General features: G+C 38.9%; 1 protein-coding gene across 5 annotated transcripts in view; it reads left to right on the top strand.

Annotated features, from left to right (window-relative positions):
* NFKB1 (nuclear factor kappa B subunit 1) overlaps positions 1–25,730 on the top strand; it is a 130,692-nt gene that overhangs the window by 66,988 nt on the left and 37,974 nt on the right. For all 5 annotated transcript variants that reach the window (XM_084901745.1, XM_084901742.1, XM_084901744.1 and 2 more), the window contains 5 exons: positions 4,780–4,928; positions 18,371–18,534; positions 20,457–20,615; positions 22,631–22,735; positions 24,739–24,830. In XM_084901745.1, coding sequence (XP_084757871.1) covers positions 4,780–4,928; positions 18,371–18,534; positions 20,457–20,615; positions 22,631–22,735; positions 24,739–24,830 — 669 coding nt within the window. The remainder of the gene's footprint in view (positions 1–4,779; positions 4,929–18,370; positions 18,535–20,456; positions 20,616–22,630; positions 22,736–24,738; positions 24,831–25,730) is intronic.

The following is a 25,730-nucleotide window of genomic DNA, read 5'->3' as shown; positions in this document are numbered from 1 at the left end:
CAAGCCCCTCCTACGCACCTCTTCCCTCCTTCCAATCCTGTTCTTCCAGAGCTCAGCCCTCATTGCTCCTTCAGGAGGTTTTCTCAGACTTCCTGACCCAGTCACATCCCCACAGTGTGTCTGTCCTTTGTCAGCGCTTCAGTTACGCATTGGCATTAATTTGGTGAGATTCTCTGATTATTGTTGGTCCTACTCTTTAATTCTCCAAAAAACAGGGGCTGTGTCTATATTTCCCTCACTCTGTATCCCTTCATTCCCTGACTTACTGCAGGGCATGAAACATACAGGGGCTTAATAAATAATCATTGAATAAATGGACACATTTTTGGTTATCAGTGAGGACAGGAGAATTGATATTTGAGATTGCTAATCCCATTAATTTCCAAGCACTGTATCAGCTCATTTAATCCTTCAAAACAACCCTATGAAACCAAGTGTGTTATTACTTTCACACAGAGGTGGAAAAACTGATATCCAGAGATGTTAACTATCTTTGCCTGTTGACCCAGCTAATAATTGCAGCAGAGGGATTAGAGCCCAGAGCCTGGCCTCTGAGCTCTTGGAATTTAACACATTGCTTTTGTCTTCTTCCTCCTCTTTAATTACCATCACCTTCGTCACTTCATGAAGAAAACTGCGCAGAAAAAGTACTACTTCATGTGTCACGTCTTACCTTCATGCTGACTCTACATTCTGCCAGAGTGATAGGGTCACATTCACTCAGCAAGCAAACCAGCCTCTTCAAATTCTGATTCCCAGAAAATTCTAGACTACTTCTCTTACTCATGTACTTAGCCAGAGCGTGGCAGACTTGTTTTAAATAAAAGTAGGTGATTTGACTAAGTTCGGTATTATCTGAGACCTTGGTTTCTACTTCTTACTCAAAAAGCAGATCTAACCTGTGGTCATCAGGAGATAATTGAGTCATGAAGCTCCTGGAAGAAAAGTTTAGTTCATCAAGGAAGCCACAGAATCCTGAGCGCCCCCAAGAAGGGCAGCTGTTACTATAGTAACATAATTATTACTAGAAAATTAACGAATCCCAGTAAAATATGACACTCTGGAAAAAAAGATTTATCCTAGGGGTCGTTTATATTAACTACCCACCTTTAGACATGATTAAAAAAAAAAAATCATCTCAGGGCAGTTGTACTATTTACAGATCTCTGGGTAGAGAAGTACAATATAGTAGTAAAAAAAAAAAAAGGTAATGGGTAACACTTGTGTACTAATGTTACTTACTGCTCAATGTTCCAAAGACTTTACACACATTAACATATTTAATCCTCACAACAAACCTGTAAGGTCCTGCTCTTATCCCCATTTTACAGAGGAGGAATGAACACAGCCCAAGGCCGCAGCTAGTAAATGATAGACCTGTACTTAAACCCAGCGTCTGCCCCTCAAGTACTTATGCTTACAATGCCCCCTTGATAGCTGATTACTCAAGTTGTCATCTGTGTCTCTTTGTCCGTAACTAAAAACTGACCTTGTGCTTGAGCCATTTGTGTTTAATTAAGAGCCTGCTATGTTCAGACTCTTTCAAAAATGATTCCACCTTTCTGGAAGATGCAGTTGCTTTCCATAAACTTAACTTCCAAGGGAACTGTTATTCAAAAAAGTAAGAGGGAAGCTGACTAAAAGTACCCACATTCTCCATAAAACAAAGGAATTTCCGAATCAACTGCAAAGAGCTCTCAGCTATCCTGGCATTTTATAAAGTACATCACACCCTCCCTCTCCCTTGTTAGATATTTGAGATCATCTAAATATAATGTTAGAATCCCAGTTCACCATATAACCTCAAAATAGTATCATGTGTTCTCTGCCTCACACTTCAGCTTTCTTCTCTCAGTCAGTATTTTGGAAAGTCCGCAAAACCCAGGGGCCTCCCTGTCCTTGCTCTGTGGTCTGTGTAAAAACCAGATGATGCCATGCGGACCTGAGCTCTTTCACATGGCTCAGCACGTTAGTCATCGCCAGATTTTTCAGGTGCCTTTCCTCAGAGACTACCCAGTTCCTCATTCTTGCCTCCCTTTCATCCTGAGGTCATAGAAAGAAAAAGATGTGAGTACTTTGGGGGGACACCTCCCACCTCTTCCCTTCACTGACTGATTCCTTCCCAGTGGTGACATTGAAGGGCCCAGATATCCAGAGTGGTTGGGCTTCCATCACTGGATTCCTCCTGTTGTCCTGCTCCGGTGGAAGGCCTGCCTGATTTCTCCCAAGTGAAGCATTCCGCCATGCCTTACACTGCTGCATTTCTGTGCTTCGTGCACTTCAAAAGTAGGATTACATGGTCTATCTAGCGCTGCTTCCACTGTTCACTTACCGCTGAGGAAGCCCCTGTGGAGTGTGTCCTCATAACAAAGACCAACTTCAGATGTCAGCACCAAACGCAAGACTCAGCGATCCAGAGAGTATGTAGGGACAACAGCCAACTTTGGAGCAAGCCCAGTACTTTCCATCCCCTGTCCTGTCCTGAGGGGCAAAGGCTCTCTGCCTGTTGTAAAAGGTAAAGCATTAAGTTTATAACTAGTGTTATGCCCAGAGGGCTTTTTAAATGCTATGCCTGTTTAAGAAATTATTTGTGCTTTGAGGTGGTCAAAACCTGACTTAATCCTAAATATTTTTTTGTGATTAGCTTAGCTCTATGAGGATGGGAGGCCACACCCACAGGTGGCCTTGGGAAGGCTTGTTAGAGGATTTGGAAGCAAACTCTTGCCGCAGCTCTTAGTCAAGGTTCAGGCAGAGAAGCCCTAAGGTTTTCAGTGGAGCCAAACTGTTGGTTAGAGGGTCGTCTCTCCCCCAAAACCTCCAGGGGAATAATCCCAGCTCATATCAACTTCTCAATTCTTGCATTGAGAGATTGGATTGGGGCGGGGAGGTGGGGTGTGGAGGGGGATCCATGCTAAAAAATCCTAATGAAACCCTGCATCAAGGAAATCTGCATCTGTTTGGTGATATGCTACCGTAGTAGAAGCAAATTGGTTGAAAGCCTGTTTCCAATAAATTTTATTGGCAAATGTCGGTTCTTCCTTAAATTCACCAGATGGGATTCCTGTTCACTCTTTCCGCACCTGAGCTAAAGGCTGCTTGTGCAGATTAAAGTATTTCTAATGATTGCAGAGCTGAGAGACCCTGGATTTAGGTCATGCACTTCCTCGAAAAGAGGCAGTGTGGGTTTCAGAGACAGGATGACCAACTCTTAGCTCTGAAAGTCCTGTGTTCCAGGAAACCCTCTCAGTTCTGGGCAAACTGAGATGGCTGGTCACCCTTTGGGGAGTTACAATGTATTTCCAACAGTTTGGCTGCATTTGTGACAGGATTCTGATTCATAGGATTTGGGAAAGTAAAAACTAAAGCCATTAGTCTTTTCTGTTAATGTGAGTTTAGTGTTGGGACTCTCTCAAAGAAGGAACTTGTGGTCTGCTCTAGGTCTGAGGACCAACTAGAGGAGAAAGGTTGTCTAACCTCCCTTTGCTTAAAATATAACCATCCCCTTGCTATTTCCTTTTTAGTGGAATTATCACTTTCATGGTTTAACAATAAAAAAGATAAATTACCTTCAATGGGAAAACCTGATTTATGAAATAAGAGCACAATCAGTGTCAGATATAAGGATTTGCACCTTGGAAGCGCACTTACTTGAATTAAAGTACTACGTATGATCTGGGCATCTGTAACTCAGTTCTTAGAGCTCATAGCACAGAATGCCAGGCTCAAGTTTCCTAACCAATCACTGCAACCCTGGTCTGTGAGCTGGGGTGCCCATTGACAGCCTTCAGAGCCAGGTCTCTGGTAAGACTCTCCGGCCTGTCTCATGGCAGAATCACAGGATGTACTGCGCCTGCTCAAATCACTCCTTACCTTGATTTCCATTCTCCATCAATCCCAGTCCCTTCTGACAGATCTTTTATACAGCTTTCGTGACTGAAAATTGTGATGAAGTGCACATGAAAATGTATTCTTGGTTAGTAGGAAGAGGGTGCTTCGTGGCTACACAGCATCCTAAAGATGCGCTGTTCCAACTTCAACAGTACGGACTGTATTATATTTGGTCTGCTACCAAACAGTAGATCCCACACACACAAAACCACCACCATTAGCATTTTTATGTATTTCCATCCTATCATTTGTTCATCACATATTTTTTTAAACAGAGTCTATTTTTTATACTTACTGGCTTGTCCTAAGCATTTTCTATACTGCAATAGAGTCAGATACACTCACTTTTATTTTTTAATTTTTTTCAAGAAATCTGGTCTGTTGTTTTTTGTTTGTTTGTTTATTTGTTTGTTTTAGAATCTGGCTTGTTTTTTTAATTTCTTTATTGATTAAGGTATTACATATGCATCCTCATTCCTCCTCCTCTCATGCCTCTCCCCCCTCCCTCCCGTGTTCATGTCCATTGGTTAGGCTTATATGCATGCATACAAATCCTTTGGTTGATCTCTCCCCCTCACCCCAACCCTCCCCTACCTTTCCTCTGAGGTTTGACAGTCCGATCGATGCTTCTCTGTCTCTGAATCTGTCCTGTTTATCAGTTTATGTTGTTCATTATATTCCACAAACGAGTGACATCATGTGGTATTTATCTTTCTCTGACTGGCTTATTTCACTTAGCATAATGATCTCCAGTTCCATCCATGCTGTTGCAAATAGTAAGAATTCCTTCTTTTTTACCGCAGCAGCGTAGTATTCCATTGTGTATATGCACTACAGTTTTTTAATCCACTCATCTGATGCACTCACTTTTAAAATGTGCTTCTTACGTAGATCTGCAACTATATGGGACCTGCAAAGGTTATTGTCCAGCTGGTCACAAATGGAAAGAGCATCCACCTGCATGCACACAGCCTGGTGGGGAAGCACTGCGAGGACGGGATCTGCACCGTGACGGCTGGACCCAAGGACATGGTGGTCGGGTAAGTGAGCGGATGCAATGCCGTGGAGAGCAGATAGAACATGGCACCCAAGACTTGGACCGAAAAGGCCCTCTTTACTAGGGGTCTTTCCACGACCCTCAGAAGGCCAGGAATGAAAACGTGGGCCCTCTCTTGGATTCTGAGGCATACAGTACCCACATGCCTGGTCTCCCTGAGGCAGCCCAGTTTGCACCTGTGGTCCTGGCCTCATTACTTATAGCACCTCCTTTCCCTGTCAGACATGGCTGATTACATGGACACTTGATCTAGGACACATTTGTGCCATTTTTAGCAAATTTTTTCTTCTGAAAATAAAGATTAGAGCAAGTGAGAAAGACTAATCATACCAGAAATCAACACTTTATGAATGGTTTTATACTCTTGATGATTCCTTTAATGGAGTATTGACTCTGGATTTATAGTGTGAACATTTTGAGCATGAAGTGGATAGGTAAATATTGTTTCAGTTCTGTGCTATTTAGGGAGTGTGCCACAGGTAAAGAAGTCAAGGAATGCAAATTTGTTTTGGCATTAATTAGACTTAAAATGTAAACACCAAGTGACTTCTTCATTTAAGGTTGGTCCACCGATCAGACCAACCAGTGAAAGAAGTATTCAAATACATTCAGTCCAAACGCAGTAAGAAATTTCACATTTATTTTATTGAAATTTTTAAAAGTATTTTTTCAGGGCTTCGTAATACTGGTTTAAATAGTTCGTGATATAATCCCAGTTAATCTGGACTGTTCACTCAAAAGAAAGGAGTTGCTTAAGTCGACTGTAATTAAGCTGATGGTGGCATTTCAGGCTTTGAATTCCTATCAAGTTTCAAGTCAGTTGTGATTGGGGAGGCGGAGCTTTCATGTTCCTCGGCATTTCTTTGTTTGACTGTGAAAATATTCAAGTGTGAAAAACCTAGAGAGAGCGCTTTCTTTTAAGTCACTAAAATCTGATGCTTTTGATGTTAGGAAAAAAAAAAAGGATTCTAGATTGGAGGAAGAAGCTTAAATTGATTTGAAAAATTCAACTGTGCTTTATATAAACTTGTTTCAACATTCTCCTGAAAGACTGGCCTGTTTCCTGTGGTGTGTCAGTTGGTTCATGGTCTGGGTTGGAATAGCCTTGCAGTTCCTGACTGACCTGAGAGAGCTTTGAAATGCTGGGTGACTGTCGGAGTTTCAGACAAATTGATCACTTAGTGTTCCTGCAGATTTACTCCAATTGGCTGCTGTCAGTTTGAAGTGTTATTCTCTTTGGTCCTGTTTAATCTATGTGATCATCATTTCCTTTAGAAGAAATTATGGATGAAGTTCCCTACTAATAACATTTGTGATTTTAAAACTTGCAATATGTTGTCTGTAATTTGGTGGTTCTGTGGTTTAGTTTAGTAACCTTTCAGGATTCTCGAAGGAACTAATGGCTATTTATTTGGGGACCGACAGCAGAGTCGAAGTAAATTCCATTGCCAAGGCAAGTGAGGAAATTGTTTACTCTTTTGCAGTGCTGGAGTGTGGGGTTCAATAGTTGGGAGAACACATTCATCCACACTGCATTCATTCATTCAAAATTCATTCAACAAATATTTTGACCATCTAAGTTCCTCAATGTGATCATCAAGATGTCTGGTCATAGTGCTGTGGGACTTCCTAACCCTATACAGTTTCCCTGAGAAATTTAATCCAGAGATGCCACTTGAGAGTTGCAATAGACTCAGTAACCTCTTGTTCAGTGTTCTGCAAAACATTGGTGCTCCCTTTGTAATTTGGTTTTTAACAGAAACTTTTGCTTAAAATAGTTTCCAAAATGCAGTCTTTCCTTCATGATTCATTCCCCCCTCTCTCTCTTTCTTTTTCTTTCTCCTCTCTCTCCTCTCTCTCTCTCTCTCTCTCTCTCTCTCTCTCTCTCTCTCTCTCTCTCTCTCTCTCTCTCTCTCTCTCTCTCTCTCTCTCTCCTCTCTCTCTCTCTCTCTCTCTAAGTTTCCAATGTTAGAACCTGTTGCATTTTACTTGAAAAGATATCATGCTAGTAGTTTGGAAACCAGAATTCTCTTTTCATTTCTGTCACTCTCAACAGTAGGAATTGGGATAATTTTTTAAAATATGTTTTTATTGATTTTATAAAGAGGGGAAGGGAAAGGGAGATAGAAACATCGATGAAAGAGGAACATCTGTCGGCTGCCTCCTGCACGCCCCCTACCAGGTATTGAGCCCTCAACTCAATGCGTGTGCTCTGACTGGAATCAAACCGTTACCTCCTGGATCATAGGTCAATGCTCAACCACTGAGCCACCCTGGCTGGATTGGACTGGGTACAATTTGCATGACTTCTTGAGAACTTGAATTTCTTCCCTTTTATGTGTTGAGCTACAGAATTCTTCTCCAGGCTTTTTACATCTCCATAATTCTAGACTAAACTGACTTTAGCTAATGTTATGGAGTAACATGAGCAGACTTGCCACATATATATTTGTGGTATGTCATCGATTATTATTTAGTTCTAACATGTAGGTAAGAAGAGCACATAGAGAAATTTAGGAAGATAGCCAGCGTTATTCCTTAGACTTGTCAATACTAGAAATGGAAGACAACCTGTTTTCAATAATATAGCTTAGGCCAAAGGTAGATTTACAAGCAGGGCACTGATCCAACACACCAAGAAAGTTATATTAAAAGGGACACGGAGAAGATAAATAACCTTTAAATTATTAAAACCAAAAGAGCCCTAGCTGGTTTGGCTCAATGGATAGAGCATTGGCCTGTGAACTGAACAGTCCCACGTGCCTGGGTTGAGGGCTTGGTCCCCAGTGGAGGGAGTGCAGGAGGCAGCCAATCAGTGATTCCCTCTCATCATTGATGTTTCTACCTCTCTCTCCCTCTTCCTTCTTCTCTATAATTAATAAAATATATTTTTTTAAACAAAATAAAACCAAAAGAATTGCCTTTCTTTGGGGTTCTCAGTAAAACTTAATTTTCAAATATGTTTTATCTATATTAAAATATTCATGATTGTGGGTTTGATTGCTTTAACTTAAGGGATTTGCCCTTTTAAATTTTTTTAGTTAGCTTTAATTTTGCCTTTATATTTCTTATTCACTTAGTGCTGGTCCTCATAAATATATTATTAGTTTGGTATTATATTTTTGACCCTGGATATCAACAATCTGGTTCAATAACATTTTGGTTCTCTGAAATTTTTAGGCAATAGAAACTGTTGTTTGACTTTGCCTTAAGCAGCCATCCTCACCAATAACCACCACACCCTCCATTTGCTTCCTGACAACCCTAATTTAGAGATGTGGAGTTGTTTTTGTTTTTTTGTTGTTTTTTTTTTGTTTTTTAACTAAAATTTATGGCATATACCAACTAGGAAGCACTAGAGGTAGATATATAATTTTTTAAAATGCAAAGGAGGAATGTGGCCTCCCTCAAGGACTTAGTGCAGACCATATTAAATTATTGTTTTTGAGGGTCCAAAAACAATCAATTATTGGCAATTTCATCTGGGTCAGCCTTAGTACACACAAAATGAGTGCTTGGAGAAAATAGGCAAAGTATGGACTAAGATTGTAAGTATCCAACTTGAAAATTAGGATATGAGTTGGAGGCTACTTTTTTCAAATTACTTTACAGACACTGTAGACTTCTTTTATTTATTTATTTTAAATTTATCTTTATTGTTGAAAATATTACAGATGTCCCCTTTTTTCCCATTAATCTCACCACCCTGTACCCCTCCCCCGGCCTTCACTACACTATTGTCTGTGTTCATGGGTTATGCATACATGCATGTAAGTTTTTTGGTTAATCTCTCCCCCACCACCACCTTACCTCTGAGATTTGACAGTCTGTTCCATGCTTCTATGTCTCTAGATGTATTTTGTTCCTCAGCTTATTTTGTTCATTAGATTTCACATATGTAAGATCATGTGATGCTTGTCTTTCTCTGACTTTATTATTAAGTATTATTTTGCTTAGCATACTACTCTTCAGGTTCCTCCATGCTGTCTCAAAGAGTAAGAGCTTCTTCTTTTTTACAGCAGTGTAGTATTCCATTGTGTATATGTACCACAGTTTTTTTTAATCCACTCATTTACTGATGGGCACTTGGGCTGTTTCCAGGTCTTAGCTATTGCAGATTGTGCTGAATGAACATAAGGGTGTATTGTTTCTGATTGGTGTTTTGGGTTTCTTATGATATATTCCTAGAAGTGGGATCACTGCATCAAATGGCAATTCCATTTTTAATTTTTTGAGGAAAACTCCATACTGTTTTCCATAGTGGCTGCACCAGTCTACATTCCCACCAGCAGTGTATTAGGGTTCCCTTTTCTCCATATCCTTGCCAGCACTTGTCATTTGTTGATTTATTAATGATAGCCATTATGACAAATTTGAGATGATACCTCATTGTTGTTTTAATTTGCATCTTTCTGATGATTAGTGACTTTTAGCATTTTTTCATATGTCTCTTGGCCACCTGTATGTCCACTTTGGTGAAGTGTCTATTTAGGTGCTTTGCCCATTTTTCAATTTGATTGTTTATTATCAATGAAATCCTTATTATAATACCAATGGCATATTTCACAGAGCTAGAACAAATACTCCAAAAATTTACATGTAACCAAAACAGACCCTGAATAGCTACAGCAATCTTGAGAAAGAAGAACAAAGTTGGAGGAATCACAGTATCAGATATCAAGTTATGCTACAAAGCCACTATAATCAAACAGCCTGGAACTGGCATAAGAATAGTCATATAGATCAATAAAACAGAACAGAGAATTCAGAAATAGACCCAAGCCATTACGTTCCATTGATATTTGGCAAAGAAGACAAGAGCAAGCAATGGACTCAGGACAATTGGACAGGTACATGCAAAAAAATGAAACTAGACCACCAACTTACACCATACACAAGAGTAAACTCAAAATGGATAAAAGAATTAAATGTAGCTGAAACCAGTTTGACTCAATCGTAGAGCGTCGGTCTGCGGACTGAAGGGTCCCGGGTTCGATTCCGGTCAGGGGCATGTACATTGGTTGCGGGCACATCCCCGGTAGGGGATGTGCAGGAGGCAGCTAGTCTATGTTTCTCTCTCATCGACGTTTCTAGCTCTCTATCCCTCTCTCCTCCTCTCTGTAAAAAAATCAATAAAATATATTTTTTTAAAAAGAATTAAATGTAAGTCATAAAACCATAAAAATCCTAGAAGAAATCATAGGCAGCAAAATCTCAGACATCTCTGGTAGCAGTATATTCACCAATACCTCTAGGGCAAAAGAAACAAAGGAGAAAATAAACAAATGGCACTACATCAAAATAAAAGCATTGCACAGCAAAAGAAACCATCAACAAAATGAAAAGGGAGCCCACTGTTTTGGAGAACATACTTGCCAATGATACATATGCTAAGGGATTAATTTCCAAAATATGTAGACTGCTTTTAAATCTTTTGCAAGCTTTGAAGTCAGTGTTTGAGTCCTGAAAGGAATTATGGGCAGGTAAAGGGGCAACTTTTGAATCCCAACCCAATGACACTGGGATTCAAACCTTCCCAGAGGACAGCAGCAGTCCCCAGCTGATGCGGATGCTGGGAACATCTGGATCAGTGCAGAGGATATCAGACCTGGCTGCAAATTAAAGTCACCTTAGGTCACTTTATAAAAATACTGATGCCAGCCCTACTCCCAGAGATGCTGATCTCTTTGGTCTCCATAGTGTAGAGCAGCGGTTCTCAACCTTTAGGGTGATTGGGAACCTCCCAGAGGAGTTGTTAAAAACAGGTTGCTTGCCGGGACTGGTTTGGCTCAATGGATAGAGCATCGGCTTGGGGACTGAAGGGTCCCGGGTTCGATTCCGGTCAAGGGCATGTACCTTGGTTGCGGGCATATCCCCAGTGGAGGGTGTGCAGGAGGCAGCTGATCGATGACTCTCTCTCATCGATGTTTCTAACTCTCTATCCCTCTCTCTTCCTCTCTGTAAAAAATCAATAAAATATATTTTTTAAAAAAACAAAAAAAAACAAAACAGGTTGCTGAATCCCACTCTCAGATGTTCTCATTCAGTAGGCTTGGGATAGGGCCCCCAAATTTACATTTTAATAAGTTCTGAAGTAATGCTGATACTGCTGGTCTAGAGACCTCTCTTTGAAAACCACTGGTGTGGAAGAACATAGCATTTTGAGTAAGAAACAAGATTGTAGTCTTGGTCTTATTAGCTGTCACAACCTTTCTTTTTTTATTTTTGTCAGGTTTTATTGAAGTATAATTTAATGACTGTAATATAAACCTTTTAAAGTGAACAGTTTTATGAATTTTGACAAATATTCATATATGCGCCACCGTCAAGGTATAGAACAGTTCCATCATTCCCGAAAGTATCTGTGTGCCTCTCCTCCCATTCCAGACCCTGATAACCCCTGATCTGACTTCTAGCCCTATAGTTCAGTCTTTCCAGAACGACATACAAATGGAATCATACAACATGTAGCATTTTTAAATCTGGCTTTTCACTTTGCATAATGTATTTGAGATTCCTCCAGGTTGATGTGTATATCAGTTGTAATTAATAAAGTTGTTAATTCCTTCTAGTTTCTAAATAGCTTTGCATTGTATTGGTGTGTCACAGTTTGTTTATCCATCCACTTGTTGAAAACATTTGGTTTGTTTCTAGTTTTTTTTATTATAAAAACAGTGTTTGTGTGAACATAAGTTTTTGTTTCTCTTGGGCTTGGGTAAATATTTAGTGGTGTTTTAGGGATGCATTTATGTTGATAAGAAACTGATGCAATGTTTTCCAAATTGGCCGTGCCATTTTGCATCCCATGTATTTAACATTTATGATTCTCAATTTTTTTAAGGTGCATGTGCTAATATAGTGTCTGCTCTTCATTTTCTATTACATTTTATTATAGAAACTTTCAAGCACATACAAAAGTAGAAATAATATAATTGAGCTATTCTTTGTACCCATCATCCAACTTCAACAATTATTACATAGCCAGTCTTAATTTAAATATACTCCTGTATAGATAATTTTTCAGTTATTGATATCTGATTTAGTTCCATTGTGATAAGAGAATACTTGGTATGATTTGAATCCTTTTCAATTTATTGAAACTTGTTTTATGAATCAGACTATGTTCTGACCTGGTAAATGATTCTGGGTACTTAAAAAAAAAAAGAATGATTAATCTGGTCAAGTTGAATCAACGTTCCATAAATGTCAATTAAGTCAAGTTGTTTGATAGTGTTGTTCAAGTCTTCCATGTCCTTACTAATTTTCTCCCTACTTATTCTATCAATTATTGAGAGAGGGTGTTGAAATGTCTGACTATATTTATAGATATACCTAGTTCTTCTTTCAGTTCTGTAAGATTTTGCTGCTTATATTATGAATCTCTTTTATTAGATACATAAACATTTAGGATTCTTATGTCCTCCTAATGAATTGATCCCTTTTTCATTATAAACTTATCCTTTTTATTCCTGGTAATATTCTTTGCTCTAAATCTACCTAAACTGATATTAATATAGCAGTTTAACTTTTTTTTGATTAATGTTAGTTTGGAACATTTTTTTTCATTTTCCATTCATTAGTTTTAACCTATTTGTGTTTTTATCTTCAAAGTAAATATGCATTGTAACAGTATATAATTGGGTCATACTTTTTTATTCCATTTGACACTGCCTTTTAATTGGGGACTTAAATAATTTGTATTTAATCCAATTACTGATATAACTATGTTCAGATTTACCATCTTGCTGTTTGTATTCTGTTAGTCACATCTGTTTTTTGTTCCTCTTTTTCTGCCTTCTTTTAGGTTATTTGTTATGATTTCATTTTACCCCCATTTTGTTTATAATTTTTTTTGTATTTTTAGCAGTTAGTTTATAGTATACATCTTACTAGTAAACTTAATATAGTCTAACTTCAAGTCCATTACATCTCTTCACATATAGTATATGAGCAGTATACTTTCTTTTTTTCTCAAAATCAATTTCCTTCCTTTTTTGAATTTAATTTTTAGTATTCATTTTGAATAAATGTTTTATTTACAGTTGACATATAATATTATATTAGTTTCAACTAGGTAAACAACATAGTGATTAGACATTTATATATATATTATGAAGTGATCACCCTAATAAGTTTAGCACCTAGCTGACACCATACATAGTTATTAAAATATTATTGACTATATTCCCTATACTGTACTTTTGGAGAGTAACCTTTCATTTCTTTTGGCTTTTGTGTGGTTGTGTCATATAATATATATATATTACTAGAGGCCCTGTGCACAAAATTCATGCAGGGGAGGAGGGGCTTCCCTCAGCCCAACCTGAAACCTCTCTAATCTGGGATATCTCGCACAATCCGGAACTGCTGGCTCCTAACCTGCCTGCCTGCCTGATTGCCCCTAACCATTTCTGCCTGCCAGCCTGATCACCCCCTAACTGTTCCCCTGCCGGCCTGATTAACACCTAACTGCTTCCCTGCCAGCCTGGTCACCCCAAACTGCCCTCCCCTGCTGGCCTGGTCACCTCCAGCTGCCCTCCCCTGCCAGCCTGATCTCACCCCAATTGCCCTCCTTGCCGGCCAATTTGGTTCTAATTTGTCAATTTCTATGCCAGTCAGCATCAAAAGCTCTGCCTCCTAGGCAGCCATTGGCTTCTCACACCTTACCCAGATTTGGTTTTGATTGGTCAGTTTCTATGCCAGTCAGTGTCTCTGGGGCTATCAACTGGGTCTAATCAGAAAGGTGGGGCTAATCAGCAACACCAGTGGAGGCCTGGAGGAAAATGGAGGCGCAGCTGCTGGCCAGGCCCGGAGAGAAGGAGAGAGTCAAATGCTGATTAACAGCTGTCACAGGGGATACAGATCAGACCCTGCTTCTCTCTTTAGGCCTCTCTCTGGGCCTGAATCTCAGCTCCCTCAGTAGTCAGTGCTGGGTCACCACAGCAACCCCGTGCTGACTGCAGGACTGACATCTGGTTGGTCAAGCCTCCAGACATTGTGGATATGAGGGAACCAGGGTTTTAATATATTAGGATAGCACATGTTGGTCTAACATACAATGCAATATGTTGTTTTTATTTTTACTTTAAACAATTATCTTTTAAAGAAATTTTAAGTAAGGAAAAATGCAATATATTTACTATTTGCAGTGTTCTTCATTCTATTTCATAGTCAAGCATCCATCTGAATTCATTTTCTTCTACCTGAAGCCCCTCCTTTAATTTTTCTGTAGTACTGATCTGATGCTCATAACTTCTTTCAGTTTTTGTACATCTTTAAACTTTTTGTTTCATCTTTGTTTTTCAAAGATATTTTTGAAGAGTATAGAATTCTATATTGGCAATGTTTTTCTTACATGTCCTTTATATATACTGTTCTAAGGTATTCTGGCTGACCTTAGTTTCCAACAAGAAATCTCTCCTCATTCTTATTTTTTCCCCTATTCACACAGTGTATCTTTTTTTCTCTATTAGCCTTTCAGATTTTTTCTGCATCGTTAGTTTTAAGCAGTTTTATTATTATGGGCTTTAGTGTAGTTTCCTTTATGTATCTTGTGCCTTAGGGTTGATTAAAATTCTTAGATCCCTGATCAAAACTTTTCAGCCATTATTTTTTTTAATATTTTTTCAATTCTTTTTCCTCTTCTCTGGAACACCAATCACATGTATATTTGGCTGTTTCAAATTGTGTCACAGCTCATTATCAATTCTTTTAAAAATATTTTTTTAATTTTTTTCCTGTTTAATTTCAGAGAGTTCTATTACTGCATCCTCAGATTCACTAATCTTTTTATCTGTCATGTCTAATATGTTCTTAATCTTATCTAGTGTATTTTTCTTCTCTGACATTGTAGTTTTCATCTCTACAGGTTTGTTTGGGTTCTCTTTTCTATCTTTCATAATGCTTTCTGTTTTCTTGACCATTGAGTGTATGGACCATATCTATAATAGCTATTTCAGTGTACTTGCCTATTTTTCTTCTCTGACATTGTAGTTTTCATCTCTACAGGTTTGTTTGGGTTCTCTTTTCTATCTTTCATAATGCTTTCTGTTTTCTTGACCACTGAGTGTATGGACCATATCTATAATAGCTATTTCAGTGTACTTGCCTATTTTTCTTCTCTGAAATTGTAGTTTTCATCTCTACAGGTTTGTTTGGGTTCTCTTTTCTATCTTTCATAATGCTTTCTGTTTTCTTGACCACTGAGTGTATGGACCATATCTATAATAGCTATTTCAGTGTACTTGCCTATTTTTCTTCTCTGAAATTGTAGTTTTCATCTCTACAGGTTTGTTTGGGTTCTCTTTTCTATCTTTCATAATGCTTTCTGTTTTCTTGACCACTGAGTGTATGGACCATATCTATAATAGCTATTTCAGTATACTTGCCTACAAATTCTGTGTGCTCTCTCATTTCTATATGTGTTTCTATTAATTGATTTTTTTATTCTGTTTGAGTTATGTTTTCCTACTTCTTTGCATGCTTAGTAGCTTTTTTATTGGATAGCAGATGTTTTGAATCTTGGATATTGCATGCTTGATTTTTGTGTGTGTGTTTTTAAATATTTTTGAGCATTGGGATAAAGATAAATTTGAAACAGTTTGATTCTTTCTAGACTTACTTTTATGCTTTGTTAGGGAAACCAAAGCAGCCTTTACTCTAGGGTTAATTTGATACCATTAGTAATGTATTTCTGATTATTCATCCTGATGATTTATGTAGTTCAAAATTTCTTGAATTGTTCCAGCCCTGTGTATCCTCCAAGAATTGTCTGCCTATTTCTCTCTGGTGGTTCTTTTCCCAGCTCATTTCCTCACATACATTCTCAAAAGTACTCAGCAGAGCACTCAAGGTGAAGCCCTGTGTACCTCTTGAGTGTCTCCCTGTATGTAATTCTTTTCTCTCTGGGGCTCTGCCTGTCAATTCAGCCTCCTTGGCCTCCTCAAATTTTTAACTCTGTCTCCTCACCTCTGGGAGATCACAAGGTCTTGTTTGGGACCCCCCTTCCTGTGTTGCAGCCTAGAAACTCAAAGCTTAATTATTACTCTGGCATAATTATAGGAGTCATTGTATTTGTTTCCCTTTTCTTAAGAATCACTGTCCTGTGCTGCCTATTGTCCAGTGTATGAAAACTTTTAGTGTTTTTTGTTGTTGTTTAACGTAAAAGGTTCAGTCTGGTCTCTGATACTCCATCTTCACTTGATGCAGAATACTGACTTCTATATTGTTTCATTTATTACCAGAGTAAATTCACTATTCACATAATGAATCATGAGGATGTTGCCTTTTCTACAGGGATTAAATAGAATAATATACCTGAAAAGTACCCTATAGATGATAAAGTGTAAAGTGCTACAAAGATATTTGCCATTGCCATTACCTTGGAGAATACCTGGTTTTCCCATAGTTTTGAATGTTCTTTATAGGAATAAGGCCTAATGGACCAGAATGATGGAGATTTGGTTTTTGAGAAATTTCCTATGCCTCCATGCATATTAGTATGCCATGTATATTTTTCTGTGCTGTATTAATTCATGCATTCATTGATTCGATCGATATTTATTAGACATCCATTGTTCTAGATACTGGATATCTCTGCCCTCAAGGAGTTTAAATTCTCTCTTAGCATATTTTCTTCTGTTTATGTCTCAGCTATCCCATTTTTTCCTATCACTGACTGGACATGTGTCTCATTCTATCTGTGGGCCTCTGTCTGAAGGCTCACCTCATTCTGCCTTCACTCATATTTCCTTACCATAGTTTATCTGGTCTTTCCACATTGTCATATTATTTGCTTCATTCAATCCAGTTGTCATATATTTCTATCTTCTTTGTACTTTCCTTTTTTCCTTCTTTTTGGGTGAATGTCAGAGTAAAGCAAGACCTTCCAAACACTTACCAGGTTTTAAAAGATCTGTGCCACCACTTCCCTCTTTGAACCCCTTGACCTCTTCTTCATTTTCCTCTATCCCAGTGGTCAGCAAACTCATTAGTCAACAGAGCCAAATACCAACAGTACAACAATTGAAATTTCTTTTGAGAGCTGAAAACCGACTTCTGCACATGGGCCATGAAGTTTCAATCACACTGTAAGTGTGTGCCCACACATGGTATTTTGTGGAAGAACCATGCTCAAGGGACCAAAGAGCCTTATGTGGCTCACAAGCTGCAGTTTGCCAACCACTGCTCTATTCACCTTGGCCTCCTTGCCATTATTGTTTTTAGAAAACACCAGGCATGACCCTATTTCAGGGTGCTTGCACTTGCTATTCTTCCACATATCTATGTCTTCCTCCTCGCTTCCTTCAAGTCTTTGCTCAGTTGTCGTCTTTTCAATGAGCCCTTTCTGGCCTCTCCCTATTTTAAAGTACCATGCCTTCTACTACTTGTTCTGTTCCCTCCCTTATTTTTCTTGGTAACACTTATCATATAAATTGCACTATAAAATTTGCTTCACTTCTTATCTGTTGTTGCACTAGCATATAAATTCTATGAAACTCGGGATTTCTTTATTGCTGTCAGGAGCAATAGGACACTGCCTGACAGTAATAAAGAGTTGAGTTAATATTTGTTGAATGAATGAGTCTCCTTAGTAAAGTGCTTTTTTGTTTATTGTATTACATTCATTAAATATACTTCGTTCATATACTTTATTTAAAAAACAAATGGTTGGAGCATTTTATATATTTTCTTTAGAATCCCTTAAATTGCTTTATTTAGTCTATTAACATATTTTGTCCTGTAGATATGTAACCTTCACGATAAAAGGTTCTCCATCCCTGATTACAGATATACCTTCATGTAGAATTAGAAAACATTCTAGTAATAATGAATAATTTCAGTCTTATAGATAACCTAGGAGAAGGTAGAATTCCTGGAAGGGGGACCCCAAATAGGACTTAGACTTTAAATCCCATTCAGAAACCCAAGGATAATCCAAAAACAATAAACAAAAAAATTCTTTGAAATATAATATTACTCTTATTCTGAGAAAAAGTTAGAAAAGTTAATACTATATTTGAATTAACATATTTTATACAACTCTCCCAAAAAATACTTCAAAATGCATCCATGTAAAATTTTCTATTAGGTTATATATACCTGTCTACCCCACTCCCTGAATCATAATTTGAAAGTCTAATATACTCTAAAAGCCAAGAGGTTTTGCTAAATTTACCACAGACTTCTTTAGTGGAAAAACCCAACCTGTTCTGAAGGTACAGCTGGTTATAATCTTTATTTTCCCACTCAGTGAATCTGCTTTATATATTTCTGGAGAAATACTAATGTGTTTGGTTATGGTGTAGGCCCGTGATTGAGGACCTGTGTGTGTTTTTTTAAATTCTCTATGCTCAAATGAAACCATATATTCTAGTCCTTGACTGCCTAACCTTGGGTTGTTGTTGTTATTGTTGTTTTCTCCAGCTTTGCAAACCTAGGCATACTTCATGTGACAAAGAAAAAAGTATATGAAACACTGGAAGCACGGATGACAGATGCTTGCATTAGGGGCTACAATCCTGGACTTTTGGTGCATCCGGATCTTGCCTATTTGCAAGCAGAAGGTGGAGGAGAGCGGCAGCTCACAGGTGAGTGTCACTCTCCCATCCTTGCTTTTTGAGAGCTCGGGCTCTTATTTCTTGTGTGTAGATATGTCCTCATCTGTATGCCTCAAGTTTCTCTTTCTCTCAATCTATACCCCAAGCTGCTCCCACTCTTTTCCTGCTCAGAAACCTTTGATGACATCCCCCTACCTCTAGAATAAAATCTGTACCTCCTTAGCCTGCCAAACAAAGCCCTCCCAGTCTGGCCCCACCCACCTTGCTAGCCTCATCTTCAGTCCCACCTGCCCCCCACCGCTGCCCACCTCTGCCCCCTGAACATTCATGCATCTCCATTCCTTTGTATGTGTATTTCTCTCCTTAAACCCACCTTTCCCTTATTCAACCTGTCAAAACAATTCATTATTCAAGACTTCGTTTAAAAATAACTCCTCTCTTTTTTATCTCCCCCAGCTCACCCACTTATAAGGAATCTTTCTTTCTTTGGATACTTCAGGCACATTTTAAACTATTGTCTTTGTCATTAAAATGCTATGACTTTATGTTTTCCTGCCTTCACTCCTATTTTTTTTTTTCTTTCAACCCCAAACCTTGTCCCATCACCTTCACCATTTCTGCTTTTATATATTCTCCTTCAGTCTGGCCAGAGGAGCTCACATTCAGATGATCCAGTCATCATTTTCCACTAACTGTGTTCCAGCTTCTGATACCCAGACTCTAAACTAGGGGTGTCGAACTCAATCAGAGAAGGGGCCAAAATCTAAAATCCAGCCTAAATCGCGGGCCGAATGGTTTACTGAACAGTCATAAACTGACAATGTCATAAACTGACAGCGGAGTGCAGTGATGACAGTGCGGTGCGGGCCACATTGCAAGGCCTGGCGGGCTGGATTTGGCCCGCGGGCCTTGTGTTTGACACATGTGCTCTAAACCTTCTCACCGTCTTTGACTCCTCCATGTCCAGCTGTTGGTCCAGCTGTGCTGCGCGGTCTCTCGTGCTCCACTCCTCACTCCGCTTTTGCTGCTCTGTCTTTGTCTCTCCTCACTTCTGATTCAGTTTGCACCCTATGGTCAGATGATCTCACCACTACTTAGTGTCTCCCAAGAGCTGGTGCCCGTCTACATTCCCAACTCTATTCCCCACCATGTCCCTTCATGTCAAACTGAACAGGCGCCGTGGTTTCTCACTTCCTCGCCTTGCCACATTCTTCCTAGGCTTGAATCTCCCCGCTTTCAGGAATGCCCTTATTCACCCTCTTCATAAGTGCAAGTTCTACCATCCCTTCAAACGTCTCTTCTCCAAAGCCTCTGGGTTCTCCCCTCCTTTGGAATTCCATATCACTTCATCGGTAGCTCTTGGAGCGTCCTTATCACCTGAATTATCACCTTTTATGATATGAGATAATTATGATTATATCCATCAGCATCAAAGTTCCATCACGGGGGAAGGAAGGAGCCAAATGCAGTTGAGTCGTTCATTTCCTTCAAAAGTACTTTCTGAGTATCTACTACGTGCAAAGGAGGGTGCTAGGCACTGTGGAATGAGCACAGTCTCTGTGCTCAAAGAGTTTGGGGATACTAAATTTTCACATTTCACAAAACCACCGGTGCAGAGATGGCTTATTACGTTTTAGTCCATCATATTGTTTGTATCCTCAACTCCTACTGGAGAGAGAAAAGGGAGAGTTCGTGGAGAGATAGGAAAGGAGAGGCACTTTGCTACATGGAGGACAGATTTTACTGTAATCCACAGGAAATGCAGGTCTTCTTTTAATGGCTTTAATTTTGGATGGCATATATGGGATAAATTTTTAAACGTTATTAACAACATGAAGAATTTTTTTAAAGCAACACAATTTTCATTTCAAGCTTATATTATGGGGGCTTGATAAAAGCACCATGTCTAAAATGCTCTCGCTTCACCCTTGCCCTGTGCTGTGTGGTCCTAGATCGGGAAAAGGAGATCATCCGCCACGCAGCTCTTCAGCAGACAAAGGAGATGGACCTCAGCGTGGTGCGGCTCATGTTTACAGCTTTCCTCCCGGACAGCACCGGTAGCTTCACCAGGCCCCTGGAGCCCGTGGTATCAGACGCCATCTACGACAGCAGTGAGTGCCTGACTTCTCATGGGAGGAAGCTCCGTATAATATCAAGAACAGACTTGCAGCCTGCCCGGGCAGTTGCTTACTAGTTCTGAGTCCCCGGGCAAGTAATTAATTACTTGGAGCCTCATGTTTATCATCTACAGAATGGGAATACTAAAATCTAATATAAAAAGTTGATGTCGGGATGGAGGAGGTGAAGGAGGAATAAAGGAGACATCTGTAATACTTTCAGCAAAAATGATAAATTAGAAAATGTTGAAATGTTAAAAGGGGCTCAGTAAATGTAGTTCTCTTCTTTCAGATGCATTCTAGTCTTTTACATGTAATGCCAAATCTCATTCCTTACCAAGGCCTTGCTTTGAGGGTATAGTGTTTGTGCTCTCAGATGAGAAAAGTACCTTAATTTTTTCCACTGGGAGTCTGAACAAAAGTTAACAAAAGACAACTATTTTTCTTACCTAATTCTCACATTCTTAATAGCTTTATCAAGATAGAAACTTCAGCCCTGGCTGGTTTGGCTCAGTGGATAGGGCGTCGACCTGCGGACTCAAGGGTCCTGGGTTCAATTCCAGTCAAGGGCACGTGCCCAGGTTGCAGGCTCGATCCCCAGTGGGGAGCGTACAGGAGGCAGCCAATCAGTGATTCTCTTTCATCATTGATGTTTCTAGCTCTCTATCCCTCTCCCTTTCTTTCTGTGGAGAATCAATGAAATATATTTTTTAAAAAAATCATTACCACCCAAATAGAGGAGGCCGAGAGGAGCAGTCTCGGTTTCTCCCACTAACACAGTCAGAGAGACGGAGACAGAAAGAGAGAGCTCTTCTGACGCACTGGGAGGAACGAAGCCATGGGTTGGTGGAACTTCAATTAGGTCAAGACTTGGCCCACGCTCATTTCCATGACACTGAGATACCATTTACAAGAGCCCGATAAATTTCGGAGAAACACAATTTTCTTAGCCTATCTATTAATTTTTATTCTACAAAAAAGAAAAATGGAGATGTTATATTTCTTTTCCCCAAACTAAATTAGAATTCTGTGTGGTTAGGAGCAAAAGTTTTGTGTGGTAATGGTATAAAGCTTCCTTTTTTCTTGTTCCCTCAACACCTGCATTTTAAGATGATCTTTGATACATGAGTCTACATCATTTTATACCTCTTTCACTTCCTTTCAAACTTGTTTAAATTAGAAAAATCAGTTAGTTGTCCTTGGAGCCTGGAGTTTCCTACTTAGACCAAACCCTAGAAACTGTCAATGCGCCTACGTAGTGCACTTGCAGGCTTTCTGGGAAAATCTGTTTAATAAACCTCACCCATACCAAAATTTTTACTACACAAATTTGTATGGTAAATTTGAAGAGCATTGTAAAACTCTTTACAATTTCTAGGAACCACAGACTAAAGAAGCCACATACTGCCTATGCTATTCACTCAGTTAACCTGAAGTTAGTTTCTTCCTTCCCTCCTTCCTTCCTTCCTTCCTTCCTTCCTTCCTTCCTTCCTTCCTTCCTTCCTTCCATTCTTCCTTCCTTCCTTCCTTCCTTCCTTCCTTCCTTCCTTCCTTCCTTCCTTCCTTCCTTCCTTCCTTTCTTTCTTTCTTTAAAAATATATTTTTATTGATTTCAGAGAGGAAGGGAGAGAAACATCGACCAGCTGCCTCCTGCACACCCACCTCCTGGGATGTGCCCGCAACCAATGTGCCCTTGACCGGAATCGAAACTGGGACCCTTCAGTCCACAGACTGATGCTCTATCCACTGAGCCAAACCTGTTTTGGCGAGGGTGGTAATGATTGACCCATACCCAAGAGTGCTCTGTGGACTTCAGAAGGCATTTTTGTTTTATTTGTATCCTTGTTAAAACAACATAAGTGGAAGCATCTATTTCAACTTTCATTTGGTTAAGCTGTGCTAAGGGTAGGGTCCCTCATAAGAGATTGGCTTATGGGGATACCGTAAACCGGGTTGTTTGTGGATCTGAGGCTAAGCCAGGATGGTTTTTGTTTTTCTCCTGTGGACAGAAGCCCCCAATGCGTCCAACTTGAAAATCGTACGGATGGACAGGACAGCGGGATGCGTAACTGGAGGGGAAGAGATTTATCTTCTCTGTGACAAGGTTCAAAAAGGTAAATATATGATGTGAAATATTTTGAGTGTCTGTGAGTCACTTTTTTGACAGTGGCTATCCCTTTAAAATTTACACATTTCACCTCTGCCAACTGTATCGGTATTTTTTTAAACCCAACCAATTCATTTAAAAATTTTTAACAGAAGTAAAGAGAAATTCTAAAATGGTGGTAATCAGTGACATGTCAATGTTTTTATGCTTCAAAATTTAGTATCTGAACTTAGTGAAACTAACAGAAATGAGAAATAGTCCATGCTTCAAACACACACACACACACACACACACACACACACACACACTAATGTTTGTATCTATTACATGCTGTGCCATTGAGTCAGCTCTGACTCCCAGCCATCCTATGAATGAGTGATGTCCAAAATGTCCTGTCCTCAACAGCCCTGCGTGGCTCCTGGAGATTCATGCCTGTGTCTTCTTTTATGGAGTCAATCCATCTCATGTTTGTTCTTCCTCTTTTCCGGCTGCCATCTGGCTGTCCAGCATTATTGTCTTTTTCAAAGAATCTGCCTTGTCATGATGTGCGCAAGTTGTGTTGTCCTTTCTGCCTCCAGTGATATTTTAGGCTTAATTTGCAGGAAGACCCACTAGTCTCCCTAAAGTTTTGCATAGCATGAAGTTGTTTCTTTTGTTTACCTTACGGTGCTTTGTTACAACATTAAGAGAGCTTTTCCCGCTGCTCTCACATGACACTGTGATGTGGGCTAAAGAGAAGAAAGAATAGGGATGGTAGGGAAATTCTCAGAGCAAATGTCCTTCATAATTTTGACTTTCAGAAAAGGTTCTTGACGTTAAGCGTGTGAAATATAGTACAAGATTAATAAATTAGCAAAAGCTTACGGACAATTTATTATTTTCTCAAACTTCACTCATTTTTAAAATAAAATGATTGGAAATATAGTATAATAAAGATCTGCTCCCTACAAAGTGAGGAGCATTTTTTAAATAAGGAGATACACAACTGGAAATAGAGCCCCTAAATAAATGAATCATGGCTTTAAAAAGAAGAAAATTCTCATTTGAGGCTAAATGCTCTGAGGTAAAAAGTCTGAAAAAATAAATCAGATTTTAAGGTAAATGTATATGTCTTTATCAAAAAAAAATTTTTTTACACTTTCTCTGCTTATCCTTGTGGTCATCCTTTTTTAACCCATTCTAGTCAAACAATACACATTTCCAGATTCCTGGGCAAACCAGGGAGATGCCTGCCTGAGTTACACTATCATGTTTCTGCAAAAGTAAAATCCATGACTGAACTGTGAAATGTAGGCATTCTAAATTTAATCTGAAGGACTTGACGAACTTAATATTTTTAACATTTTTCCAGTAAGGATTACTAAAGTATTATAGTGAGGCAGTATAGGAGAATGTTTAATAATAGAATATTTAAGTCAGAAACTATACTGTATGTGTTCAAATCCTCGTTTCTCCATTATCTGCTACTCAACCTTGGATAAATTACTTAACCTCTCTGGACCCTAGTTTTCTTCTGCAAAATAAAGATATTAATAGCACACCTACAAAATTATTGTGAGGATTAAATCAGTTAATATATACATATAAATCACGTAAAACTGTCTGCCATATAATGTATCAATATATAAGTTAAATATTACTATGTAAATCTTTATTGAGTTGAACCACATTTCAGGATTCTGCTATTCCTCACTATCCTTACTCTTTCTCAGAAGTGGATTGGTTTAGAGATGGAGAAATGGGAAGATCAAAGATTAAGTAAGAGAAAACTCAAATTGAATATCTAAATCTGTCATTGTAAATGAAACCTGGGGCCCATTACTATTGTCACTAATAAAAAATTCAGTGATTTGTACAAATTTTAAATTATTAAAAAGTCAATTTTATATTAATTACTTTCAAAACTTTAAGTGCACAGTAAGTAGAATTTTGAACCAACTTTCTTTCCAGCATGTTTATAAATATAATTACATTCTGTGAAATTATACACTTGACTGTGCCTGTTTGCAGATGATATCCAGATTCGATTTTATGAAGAGGAAGAAAATGGTGGAATCTGGGAAGGATTTGGAGATTTTTCCCCAACAGACGTTCATAGACAAGTAAGTGGATGATGGTGATAAGTTTACATTTTTGCCTTGTTGAAATTTACTATTTAGTTCTCAAATATGAAAAAGGGAAAATTGTAAATATTTATTTAACTTTCATAAAAGACGACTATTTTTAAGATTCTTATAGGTCATTCAGGAAAGGTATCTACCATAAATGTATGGGAAAGGTTCTATAACACAACACCATAGACTATGTGGATTAAACAACAGAAATTTATTTTCTCCCAGTTCTGGAGGCTAGAAGTTCCAGATCAAGATTTGACAGGGTTGGTTTCTGGTGAGAGCTCTCTTCCTGGCTTCCAGATGGCTGCCTCCTCGATGTGTCCTCTCAGGGTAGAGAGAGTAAGCTCTCTGGTGTTGCTTCTTATAAGGACACTAATCAGGGCCCTGCCCCTATGGCCTCATTTAACCTTAATTTTATCCATAAAAGGCCTTATATCCAAGTACAGCTACATTAGACGTGGATTTGGGGGAGATGGACACAATCAGTTCATAGCAGTGTTCTACTAGAATGATTATGGTGAAGTGTGCTACAAGGTTATTCTAATAAAAAGCTTTGAAAGGAAGAGTCTTCTAGTTGAGGGTAATGTTATTATGAGTATATGACGTAAGAAATGAAAATGCTAAATCCCGCCCTAGCTAGTTTGGCTCAGTGGATTGAGTGTCAGCCTGTGGACTGAAGGGTCCTAGATTCGATTCCAGTCAAGGGCACATGCCCAGGTTGAGAGCTGAATCCCCAGTAGGGGGTGTACAGGAGGCAGCCAATCAATGATTCCATCCATGCTTGATGTTTCTGTCTCTCTCTCCCTTTCCCTTCCTCTCTGTAATCAATAAAAATATATTTTAAAAAAGAAAAGAAAATGCTAAATCCCACCTTAATGATTACTCTGA

The sequence above is a fragment of the Pipistrellus hanaki genome, assembly GCF_964339955.1.
Source record: "Pipistrellus hanaki genome assembly, chromosome: 1".
Classification (NCBI taxonomy): domain Eukaryota; kingdom Metazoa; phylum Chordata; class Mammalia; order Chiroptera; family Vespertilionidae; genus Pipistrellus; species Pipistrellus hanaki.
This window is presented reverse-complemented; position numbering and strand designations above follow the sequence as displayed.